Source organism: Heterodontus francisci, chromosome 20, assembly GCF_036365525.1.
Source record: "Heterodontus francisci isolate sHetFra1 chromosome 20, sHetFra1.hap1, whole genome shotgun sequence".
In the NCBI taxonomy this organism is placed as follows: Eukaryota; Metazoa; Chordata; class Chondrichthyes; order Heterodontiformes; family Heterodontidae; genus Heterodontus; species Heterodontus francisci.
Window position 1 is genome coordinate 60,159,764 of NC_090390.1, and position 13,042 is coordinate 60,172,805.

General features: G+C 42.3%; 1 protein-coding gene across 1 annotated transcript in view; it reads right to left on the reverse strand.

Annotated features, from left to right (window-relative positions):
* sec23ip (SEC23 interacting protein) overlaps positions 1-13,042 on the reverse strand; it is a 155,492-nt gene that overhangs the window by 21,541 nt on the left and 120,909 nt on the right. The window contains exon 18 of the mRNA XM_068052891.1: positions 685-804. Coding sequence (XP_067908992.1) covers positions 723-804 — 82 coding nt within the window. The 3' untranslated portion in view covers positions 685-722. The remainder of the gene's footprint in view (positions 1-684; positions 805-13,042) is intronic.

The following is a 13,042-nucleotide window of genomic DNA, read 5'->3' on the forward strand; positions in this document are numbered from 1 at the left end:
CACTTTATAGGCCCGCTTTGATCATCTTCAGCTATTCAATGTAAAATTTGTCCAGCAAATCACAATGATATGCCCAATAGATGTTCCATACGTCTCCCAGAAGACTGATTCCATCAGCTTTCCCTCGCCTCTCAAAGATTACATTCTCTGCATTCGTAACGAGTTGTGCATTTTCCGGAAGTTACTTCTGTTAATGCACCTTTACAGCCGTCTATATCAACATTGAGATCAGGCTCAAAGTGACAAACCAGCAGTCCTTTCAAATTTGATTTAGTGTTTGTCTCAGTGCCCAATTTGTTCAATGTACGCAAATTCTTTCCAGTCAACCTCCAAATCAAATTAGCCCTGAATTTCTTGGGGTCCACTTTCTCAATTCTCTTCTCATTACAAAGCCAAATCCAATTTTTGTGGAAAACTCCTCCAAACAAACATGACTGCTTCAAAGGATCCAGGTATCCATTTAGGATAGCAAGAAACTATAGATCATCTATTTCACAGGGTTTAATTTGTGAAATACTGTACATTTTACTGGTTAAACAAGTTTTACTATGGCAAAATTACATACAGAAATAAAATCCAAGTTATTGATATTCAGGAGTTGTTATTTGACTCAAATTCAAATATTGACTTAGACCATCAAAAGAAAATTCAAAAGAGAACATTAAATAATGAGCCAAAGCTTACCAATATTGCTGAGGTAAATCCAGCACAGCCTACGACTATCAATGCTGCGGCTGTTCAGGGCTGATGCCCATCGATTTGTAAATCTCTTTAAGAAACAGCAAAGCAGTGTCTTCTGATTCCCTGTAGAAATTAATGATACAATATTAGCAGCAAATAAGAATATTTGATAAAAATAATAAAGGGCGAAGAGTGCATTTCAACATAAGCCAGTGATAGAATTTCCATGGTGATAAAGTCTCATTTTCCTGATCATTGTGTATTATTCATTTCTGTAATCAAAATGACCATTTGAATATCAGGAACAATGTAGGCACCTGCTTTGAGGTGCAAAAGAGAAAATGGGAGAAAAATAATTAGTTATTCACTAACTCTAATGCACATGATTTATCCAGACCTGTATGTGCTGAAGTTTAATCAGTGAACATTAGTAAAGTTAGGGAGATTAGAAGAGACATGTTTGTCTTACTTTCAAGGTATTGTTTATTAGAAAAACTAAAGTCAGATACACGAGCAAACTGTATACTTTCCAAAATCATTTCTATTGTGGTTGTGCTTTCTGGCTATGTTTCCTGCTAATTTAACTTCCCTGGAAAAAATGCAATTGCACCAAAGAAAACTGTTGAAATTTAGCTGGTCAATCTCCTTCAAGAGTTCAATTGATAAATGTACCAGGGCAATAGTACTGATTTATTTCCTACATTGAAACAGTGACTGCACTTGAAAAAAATACTTCATGGCTTTAAAGAGATTTGGGATTTCCTGAGGTCATGAAAGGTGCTATATAAATGGAAGTCTTTCTGAGCTATATACGGACCAGGAAGGTCCCAGATATTCTTGAAAAATTCCCACCATTTGCTGTATTAGCTGATTTTGGTTGGGCCCCTAGTATTTCCAGCATAAGGATATAAGAAATAAGATTAGGAGTAGACTATACAGCCTGTCGAGGCTGCTCCACCATTCAATGTGATCATGGCTGATCTTTGGCTGCAACTCTACTTTCCCACCCTCTCCCCATATCCCTTGATTCCCTGAGACACAAAAAATCTGGATTGCCATTCCATGATCACTAACCAATAGGCCTTGTTGGAAAGTGCATACACAAGCATCAGTTAGAATAGAATCAGGACAGTTGTGACCTGCCAGTTTTAGTCAAGTAGCCTGCTGAAACTCATCACCTATACTCCAAATGAGAAATGACCGCTTGGGTCAGGTACTGTAGGGTTGGTATGCCCTTGGAAGCATACTTCAGATTGGTTCACTGCTCAAAAAACGGGGCAAGAGAGAAGAAAAAAAAACTTGTGAATGTTTGTGTGCATCAGGATGAAGGATGTCAATGGTAGAGTTGCAAAATATTTTTACTTTGGGTATCTAGAGAAAGCACCAAGCAACATAAAAAGCTCTCTGTACTCTACCGCAACAATTTGTCTTAATGCATAAAGCATTTCAGATTTGGCCAGTGAATTTTTCCTAATTTACACAATACAATCCTATGGCCTTTTTGAAATTTACAGTTCAGTACCAATTTGTACTGTAGGGCTATTCACACTATGACCTGACTTTAGACTGCAACAAACTTAACATTCATTCCAGCAGTCTTATTTAGACTAGAACAAAGCTCCTGGAGATCAAGGGACTACATATTACGTTATACAGTCCTGGAAATTGGTATTCTTTATAATCCACTGTAGTCAATCTGCAGTAGTATAAACTACGGACGTTTCAAAAAAGGTCTAAAAAAAAACACATTATAGCCACAATACCCCATTCTAAAAGATATTAACTTTAATTTACTACCCCCTCAACTGTTGCCACCTATCATTGCATTTCTTCCTTCCAGACAGGGAGAAAGAGGTAGGATCATTAATTTTAACAGGGCTACTGGAAATGTTACACTATACTAAGCTGAATTTTACCAGCCCCCGGCGTCAAGGGGGGCGGGGAGCCAGAAAATACTTCTGTGAGAGGCCCGCCACACTCCCCAACACTGGAAAGGCTCCGCTCCATTTCACTGGCGGCAGCAACCCCCCCCCCCCCCCACCACTGGGCAGCAGCACCTCAATTTATATATTCAAAGCGCTACTTACCTTGCCTCATTATGCATCCTGCTACCTCTCAGTTCTGCATTCTCCTGCGAGCAGACGTCTCTCACGTTTGCAACTAAGAAAAGCCGGCAGGCCAGCAAAAGTAACAAGGCATTGGAGTCTGTGCAGGCAAATCTTGCGATACAGGCTCAACTCTGCATGTATGTGTACGGAGGTGGGAGGGGGAACAGTAATGCCATGCGCAAAACTCTGCAGGCATGAAGGGAGGTGGGAGGGCAGATGGTATTACCGGGGGCACAACTCTGAAGGCATGAAGGGATCAACTGTGTACCCTCCCTCTGTAAAGGGGGGCACTCTGTGCCATTGAATGTTTGTGTGAGTGAAGGAACAAAGGCACTCCGGGAGCCCTGTATGTGGGGAGGGTGCCACAAATGGTAGGTGTGTAAAGGTAATCTGGCTACTGGACCAATCAATGCCACGTCACATAGTTAATGCATGAAAGCACCTGATGTACCAGCCAACATCAATCTTTACCCTGTTGGGTACCTTTGAAGAAGTGAAGGAACAGAGTTTAATTGCAATTTCGAAATGGGGATGGTACACTCTATAATCATTGATCTGCTTGTTGTGAGGAGCGATATGTACCATAGGCAAAACCAAGGGGCAGGTGCAACCCATGTAGGAGCCTACAGTCATGAGCAGCAGCAGCCCCCAAGGCAACCTCGACACTATAGCTTGCCGCGCATCTACAGGTCCCCCAAGACATACCTGCAGATGTCTGAGCGCCAGTGTCAAAAGCGACTGCGAATGTCCAGAGAGGCAGTAGCACATCTTTGTGCCCTGCTCAACGAGGACCTGCAGCCGATGGGCTTCCGTGGACATCCTGAACCTGTGGCCCTCAAAGTGACAGCAGTTCTCAGCTTCTACGCCTCTACATCATTTTAAGAACCCATCGGCGACCTATGTGGGGTCACAGTCAGCAGTGCACCGCTGCACCAGAGAGGTCACCAATGCCCTATACCGGAGGGCCGGACACTATATCCGCTTCAGGACAGACTCGGCGAGCCAGGCCGATAGGGCCATCGGATTTGGCTATATCGCAGAATTCCCACAGGTTCAAGGGGTCATAGATTGCACCCATGTGGCCATCAAGGCTCCCACCGGGTGACCAACTGCATATTGCAACCGAAAGGGCTTCCACTCCCTCAACGCGCAGCTAGTATGTGACCACCGTAAGCGCTTTATGCAAATCTGTGCCCGCTTTCCAGGCAGCTGCCATAACACCATCGTCCGGTGTTAGTCCCAAGGGAGCTTTGCTGTTCACCGAACTGACTCAGATCGAGGGGTGGCTCTTTGGAAACAAGGGCTACCCCTTGCAGATATGGCTCCTGATACCAGTGAGAAAACCCCACCAGTGATGCAGAGGAGGGATACAACGCAAGCCACAGAGCTACAAGAGCCACCACTGAGCAGGCAATCGGCATGCTGAGAAAGCACTTCCACTGCCTGGATAGATCGGGTGATGCCCTATACCACGAGCCAGAAGGGGTAGCTTGTATCGTTGATGTTTGCTGTGCTCTGTATAACTACGCACTCAATAGGGGGGAGACCTTACAGGATGAGGAAAGACGTGAGCAGGACTCCTCCTCGGACAATGGAGATGCAAAGGGCTTGCAGCAGGAAAGGCGCATGGGAGGAGAGGATCCAGGCGCTGCACGCAGGGTGAGCAACGAGCATGGGATGCACGGCAATGCCTTATTGATCAATGGTTCTCCATGCCATAAAGACCACCAGGTGCTCTGTAAGCCACACATCAACCTCGTTCATCTGTTGTGCAGCAGTCTGCATCTGCAACATCTTTGTCTCCACCATTAATGGCAGCAGCAGACTGAGCCAATGTCCATGTTAATGTATCTGTGGAAAGGTACTGGCATGGCAATGATGTTATTCCATGCGCTGGCAGTTCCGAAAGGCCAATGATGTAAAGGAAGAAGACACGATCGGTACATGCTGGCACACTTCATTCACACAGTAAAAGCAACGCACGTTACTGAAGAACATTCAGTGATTTAACTTTTAAAGAGTGTTGCGTCACCCGTGCATACTCATTTGTGGAACGGTGTTTTTCTGAAATGCCTGTGGGTGCTCCTTTGCACTGCCACTTCTTTGCTAGCAGCCTGATTGGAGGAAGGCAGCTGATCAGAATGCCCTTTGGCTGTGGATGACTTTGGCGGTCTTCCTCTGCGCACATGAGGCCTAGAGGATCCCGGCTGGCTGGGGGAATCCTGTGTCAGCGCAGAACTCTCCTCAGACGTCGTGGCTGCTGGAGCTGAACTCACCGGCGGAGGGGCCAGTGTCCACATTGGAATCACCTTGAGGGGGGACCCCAGATATGGCGTACAGGCTCATCCATCCATCTCAAGGCTCCTTTGAATCTCGCTGCTCCCCTGGGAAGGAGCAGGGGCAGGGACAGTCTCTGTGCCCCTCTCGCCTTGTCACTGATTTGTGGATCTGATGGCCTCGGCGAGGGATTGCAGGTCAGCACATATTAATTGAATCTAGTTCACCAGGAGGGCGCCATAGTCTCCATGGATGAAGCCATGTGCTTAAACGACTGGGACATGGCAGATGTCCCATCGTCCACTCAAGGCTGCATATGGCCTGTGGCATCTCCACCAGATGTCGCCATGGCTACTGCTGCAGCTCCAGCATGCCATGTGCCTGGCCACTCTCAACCCTCCAAAAGTCATGGGCATCAGCTTTCTCAGCCTCAGTCAGCTGCTCGGGGGCATGTGTGGTGCTATCAGCTTGTGATCCAGATTGTAAAGCCGACCGGATTCCCACCAAGGTGAAATTATTTGCACTGGTGGAAGGTGCAGGAGTGTCATGGGATGCTGCGTCCTCGGAGGATGTCTCTTCCTCAGAGGTGCAGGAGGTGTCCTGGGCTGCCAGGGCCAACTCAGAACGTTGGATACAAACTCAGAACTGCAAGATACAAAGAGAAGAGCACACTGAGTCTTTATGGTGAGCATCTGACTATTATAACAGCATTGTCCCAAACTGAATGATTTTCAGTGATCATTGTGCATCAAATGGCTGCATGTTCACCCAGGATCCCAAGCTCAAAGTCACCAACTGCACAGTTCACATGTGTTGCAGCCAGTTCAAGGACCTCCTCCTCTGCCTGTGTCAGCATCTTCACATCTGGCACTCCTCCACCAGTCTGACTCACCTCACGAATATTGTGGGCCCTCTTTGCTTGGAGGAGCCAGGAGGCAGAGATTAAGCACAGCAAGGCAAAACGACACATCACAAGTGGGGTGCTGGGCCCAAAAGTGGGGAAGGCTCGGTGTGCACTCCTGAGTGAGCCACTCATGTAGGTGCCATGCTCTGAGCAGCAGACAAGTGCGAGTTCTTTCATACTTTCATCATTCACATCACTTCATTCCTCCGTGCTAAACCTCCCTGTCTTTGGCATGGCAGTGGCACACATGTGCCACTCTCAGGTTCAGTGAGGCCATGATACAAAGTGCCACTTACTTTTGCGGTGCAAAGCAGATCGTTCATCCTCTTCCGGCATTGGACCCATTCACGCCGGATGGCCCCATAGCTACTGACCTCTTCTACCACCTCCAGCCAGGCTGCCTTGGTCAGGCAGGGGGCCTCTTCTTACCATCGCTGGGGAAAAGGACTTTCCGCCTTGCCCGCACAGCTTGGAGGAGAATGAGCAGGGAGGCATCGCTGAACCGTGGGGCCAATCTGGAGTGCGCCTCTGCCATCTTTGCATTTAAAGAACCAGGCAAAAATCCAAAGGTTATTCCACAGTCTAATTGCTCTAACTTCTAGCTGCAAGGTTTCTTTTCAGGCTTTGAGGAAATATGTGCTGTTGTACTAGTTTTTCATATATGACAGTTGGCACACTTATAGATGTTGGCGTTCACTTTGCTTCTGCACCAGTTTATCATAATTATTGATTTAATATTTCAGATTTGCAATGCAGCTACAAGGGAAACATATTTTTCTGGTTCTTTGGAAAATAGTTCTACTTTTAGTTACATGTATTTTTAAATACAATTTAAATGAAACACGAGTAGAGACTCAAAATGCATATTAGTCTGCACCTGTTTACATTCATGAAAAGCCCATAATATATTGATATTATTGAATAATGACTTTATTTCTGAGAGTGTTTTATCCTTTTCTGATGTAATTCAATCTCACTTTGTATGTGCAAAATTAAGATTATGCACCCAGGTGCAGTAGCCCTACAGGAAAAAAGGTTGTACTTGGGTGGAAGAAGATCTCAACTGCACAGGACACTGGGACAAAGTAGAGTAACTATTTGGCAGTTGGGAAGAAGCAGGTGCTGGGGCGCTTTAAATAGGGCCCCAGCACCCGCTCCTCAGCTGACCAGACGCCGATCACGGCACCTGAATCCTCGTCCCCCGTCACATCATTTTGGGGGGAGGGGGGCTGGGGCATTGCATCAGTGTTAATGAGCCGCCGCACTGAATATCGCAGCAGCTCCACATGGGCGGATCAACATCTTTAAAGCGCACCGCCGATCTCTGTTCAACTTAAAGCCAGTACAATTTTGCAGAGTAAAATTTGTGTCGCAACTTTTTTTTGATGCCCTTTCAACCTAACTACGGAAATGCAATATTCTGTAACAGGAGTTAACGCCTTAACTAAAAATGGGTAAACAGACTTAAGGCAAAAAACCATCTGGTTTGGAGTTCAATGGTACAATACTAAATGTTTGCGGCACATAACATTACATGGGTCTTTCTGGCAGTCGTTTATTCTTCACTAGCGCAATCCAGTGCGGGAACAATGAGACCTGATTATTAACACAATACACTGCTTATTAATTCAAATAGGTAGTTAGTTTTATATCCCTTTTCTCCTCCTAACGCAATTGCTGTCATTAAAACGGATGTGCTGTGAAACTGGGTGTAAATGGCACAAAACAGCAACATAACAACTAATTCATGCTTAACCTTGTCTCACTGGCATCAATGTCTTTTCCCCCCACAAACCACAGCTGTGTTTGGTAACCACAAATATCTGCAAATTCCTAATTCTAAATATTAACATTCAAAAAGATATACATGGAAGCGAGTAACATCCATCCATACGCAGTAGTGACTGAATAAATCGAAGTTTGTCTAGTTTTGCTTTAATAGAGGACTACCATTGCAGATTAAATCAAATATTAATGCATTAGTAAGACGACACTCTATTTCGCTAAAATATTACTCTATGCCAATAGCAATTCAGTTCCCTCAGTACATAAAGATGCTTTTCTGGCAGACAATTATTTCACCTAGAACTGCTCTACTATGATAGAAGAGAATAGTGGAAAGATCTACACACACACACACACACACAGATAATCCCCTAACACCTTGTTTAGGCTGCAACGTCTTTTGAAATGCATGTTTGCATTCAGTGTCTCCCAGCTACAACTGTATTTTGGCTGTAGCCTATTTCCCCAGAAGGAGGAAAAATAGACACGACAGCTAGACCAGAAAGAAAACCATAAACCTGAAGGAGAATGTTCAAAACTAAATAAAACTAATTAGGTAAAACAAAGAACAAAAACTAGGGAAGGAATAAAAATGCAGACAGCAGAGATTCATCTTCAGTTTAGTGACATAAAACCCCATTAAAAATGTACAATTCAAAGTAATCTCTGAATACTGTTTCATTCTTATAGTATTGTCAGCAGTTATTTTTTAAATTCTGAAGTCTTTTAAACGGAACATTTGGATAGTTATGTTAGGCTGTTCGTTTTTCTTGCAGATAGGAACAACTGCTATTTCAAACAAAGCTCAAAAAGCCAAACAGAAAATGCTGGAAATACTCAGCAGGTCAGGCAGCATCTGAGAAGAGAAAAGCAGAATTAACATTTCAGGTAAATGACCTTTCATCAGAACTGGCAAAGGTTAGAAATGTAATAGGTTTTGAACAACAGAAGGGAAGCTCTGTAATAGGGCAGGAGACATTAAATGACAAAAGATTTCATCTAGCCAAGTAAAGAAACAAAAGATGTGTCTGGATGAGGAGTAGATGGGTGTGTAGCAGCTGTCTGAACACAAACTAAAGGGATTAAGAAACAAGGTAGGTGGGGGTGCGAGAAATCAGCAAACAAAAACAAAAATGAGAAAAAGGGGGAAAAAAGGGCCAGAGGTTATGATTTAAAATTATTGAACTCAATGTTGAGTCTGGAAGGCTGTAAAGTGCCCAGTCGACCATGAGCTTCCTGTCATTTATCATTTTAATTCTCCACCTTGCTCCCACTCTGACCTTTCTGTCCTTGGACTGCTACAGTGTTCCAATGAAGCTCAACGCAAGCTCAAGAAACAGCACCTCATCTTTTGACTGGGCACTTTTCTTGTGTTTTGCTGCACCCTCTTCATTTCTTTCTTAATCCCTTGTGTGTGTGTTCAGACAGCTGCTATACAGCCATCCACACCTCATCCAGACACATCTTTAGTTTCTTTACTTGGCTTTGTACCATGACACTTTTTGTCATTTAATGTCACCAGCCCTCCACCCGATCAGAGACCTTCCTTTTGGTTCTTCTCCCATTCCCCACCCTCCACTTGCTCAAAACCTATTACATTTCTAACCTCTGCCAGTTCTGATGAAATGTCATCAACCTAAAACGTTAACTGTTTTTCTCTCCATAGATACAGCCTGACCTGAGTATTTCTAGCATTTTCTGTTTGTGTTTCAGACTTCCAGCAGCCGCAGCATTTTGCTTTAGTATTAAAGCCCAAAAAGATCTACCTTGACTATGAGAAGCATTTAGTGCCGAATATATCTAGGAAAAAATGTGAGATGTTACATTAATGGAATAGTCGATTATTTCATTCATTCATAGGAGAACAATACTTAATGGATGTTTAATTTAACTGAAGTATTCCTCGTTGGAATTCAAACCTGTCCAGATATTTTATGCATACGAAACACACTCAAGCTCTCATAGGCAGACCCATGCTTCTTATTAGCTGAATAGAGACCTTCTAACGAAACCAGAGGTCTCTTCCAACCTGATGTGGCTTCAAGTTGTTCCAGTATTTATTATGGATGTAACACTGCTGCTGTTACATGACCTTTTCAGTGCTGTCTCCTCCAGTGTAGTCTAAATGAGGTTTTATACAAAGTAGACTGGGCAAATATTGTCTGACAAGAGGTACATGTTTCCAAAGGAACAGTTTCCTTAGATTACTTTCCTTTGGTTTTGAATGGGTGGTGGGGTAGGGCCCAAACCATAGATTTCGATTCAAAAAATTAAAATGGAACAAACCTAAACCATTCCTTTATGGGATAATTATATCTCATTTGTGCGCACAGAGATTAAATGAATAAGAGCACTATTTATTCAAGTGAAGATCTTCATATATCAGGTCAAGATTGTAGAGATATTTTCGCACATAGTATAAACTGGGTATTCCTTTGTTCCCCTGGATTTATCCTCTATGTACAAACTGAAATTGCCAGTTTGTCAGAGTAATAACTCCCTGCTTTTGGAAAAATGCTGTAAAACATTTTCTTTTAAGTACAGAAGGACACTGGATACTACTTGAGCCTAGCTTTATAATCTACAGCTATGTTCCATAGCCACGAAAATAAATCAAGTTTGTTGATAAAAAAAATTGCATTTTTCAGAAATCGTGTCCATCCTCCTTGCATCACAGTAAAATGTGGCTGCCTCTAATGATCCAATTTTATATCTTGACAGAAGTAGTTATGGAACACCATAACTTCTATTCTTTCATTCTCTTTGCTACTAGCAAATGTGCCATTTAGAGCTGTGCTACAATCAGGAGGTAATGATTACCTAATCCTTTTTACACAGTCAGTCAGTTAACGCGGAAAAGTGAAATATACTGATTAACCTTCGGGAGAATAAACAAGCAACCGCCTCATCTCATAATTTATTTATATTTAATAGGACATAATTTATTGCAATGTTTGGCAAGATGGGCATACACTTCAGCCCAGGAGATTGTTAATGTAAGTGTTCTGAATTATTCATTTTTAAATTAGGCCATGAAATATAAACTGAAGAGCATAAGTACTGGTGGCTGCTCTGAATTGTAAAGGTATCATGAAATTAGTACTAAAAAGTACTGAAATAATTTCCTGCTGATTTCCATTTTAAAATGTTAGTGACAATATCTGATGAATTAATTTGAAAGAATAGGCAAATCAAACTAATTCCACAGAGGAAGGAAGCATAAATATCTCAAGTGGCTGCATCATGTTTCATTGCTACTTATTACACTTCACTCTTTGGACATCTAGTCAATCTCAGAAAAATTAAGTATTAAGATCTGTACACCTTTTGAGAAACTGCTGTGTGGGAAAGTAAACTATTTAATTAATGCTATGGTTAAAGAAGGCTGCATTGCATTAGAACAGTGTTCTAATTCTTAACAAAAACTGGCTAAGCTGCTTTTGCTTATGAACTAGAATCTTGTTCCAGAGTTAACTGATGGGCTTTAACAACTGAATCAATATCCACTGTACCGTTTTTACTAATAATTACCAGCAATGTTTTTTTGAGCAATGACGACTAAAATAAATTTGATGCTGAAATGTATTTGTCAGCTATGTATATGCATTTGAAGTTAACCAACCATCTCTGAAGTCAGCCCTTGAGCACAATTCAGGATCATCTGTAAATGCATCACTGAAATATAACGTAAATTCCATTTATAAGGAAAGCCTATGTGAATATTCTTATACAACAAGAGTAATAACTCAATGAAGGAAATGTAGCTGCACTTTTTTCCCCCAGCATATATCAGCAAGACCATTTAACTATTCCTTTGAAAATAAATTTTAATATTGATGAATTTTAATAATGCTTTTACCATCACTGTCTTACCAGCATCTTAATGGTAGGGAACAAAACAACTATCTAAGGTGATATTCTCTGCCTCAGGAAGCATACATTCCATCTCCTTTATACTACAAGAATTTATCTGACGTCAGGACTGCCTTTGAAAGCAAGACTACCACCTAAAGCCTATAAAGCTGTGAAAAGATGCAAATCCTACAACCAAAGGTTTCCACATCCTTGCTGTGCACTTACAAGGAGAGGGATGGAAAATCACACTCTGACATTGTTCAGCATTCATTCTGCTGTCCAGGTCACTTACCCATCTTTCCGTTCCACTCCATGCAAAGACTCTTCAAAGTCTAGAACTAGTTTGAAAATACTTACGAAATTCGTTCACTTCTAAAAAACAATAGATCAAATACCTTTTTAAAACGTAGCAGACAGACAATGAGTCAGATTTGAGGCCAATTTGCAAACATCAAGCAATGTAAAAACTGTTGTGCATGCCTGGAATACACGTGGATTTCCCAAAAGATCTAACAGTAGGTGCAATATGCTTTAATAGGTTTCATAAACCTGAGCCAATTGAAAGCATTCAATCATAAATGCAAACTGCTCGAACATCGATTAAAATTTCACAATCAGTATGGTCAAACATTTCAGAAATTCTTCAACCAACCATTAAAATCCCTTTGATATTATATAACTAACATTATTTCACCAATTTAAGTTACAATGGGAGGCAAGAACAGAGGCATTTCCCCGTGGTCAGTATTGTTATTGCAGGAGGTGTAATACCTGCCTATTTACCTCCTCTCTCACTATCCCAGGCCCCAAACACTCATTTCAGGTGAAGCAGCAATTTACTTGTACTTCTTTCAATGTAGTATACTGTATTCGCTGCTCACAATGTGGTCTCCTCTACATTGGGGAGACCAAACACAGACTGGGTGACCGCTTTGCGGAACACTTCCGCTCAGTCCGCAAGCAGGACCCTGAGCTTCCGGTTGCTTGCTATTTCAACACACCCCCCTGCTCTCATGCTCACATCTCTGCCCTGGTATTGCTGCAGTGTTCCAGTGAACATCAACGCAAGCTCGAGGAACAGCATCTCATCTACCGATTAGGCACACTACAGCCTGCCGGACTGAACATTGAGTTCAATCATTTCAGAGCATGACGGGCTCCCCATTTTACTTTGTTATTTTTTCTCTTTTTTACATTTTTTACAATCTTTTTTTTTGTGTTTATTTCATTTCATCTTAGTTTGTTCAATTTGCTTACCCACTGTTTTTTTTTCATGTTTGTACTTGCTGCTGTTCAATGTTCAGTCCGTTAACACCCTATCTGTACTAATGCTTTGTCTTTCAACACACTATTAACATATTGTTTGCCTTTGCTCCATGACCTTTTGGTCAGCTATGTGGCCTTGTCCAATCTACACCTTCTCCTTTGTTAT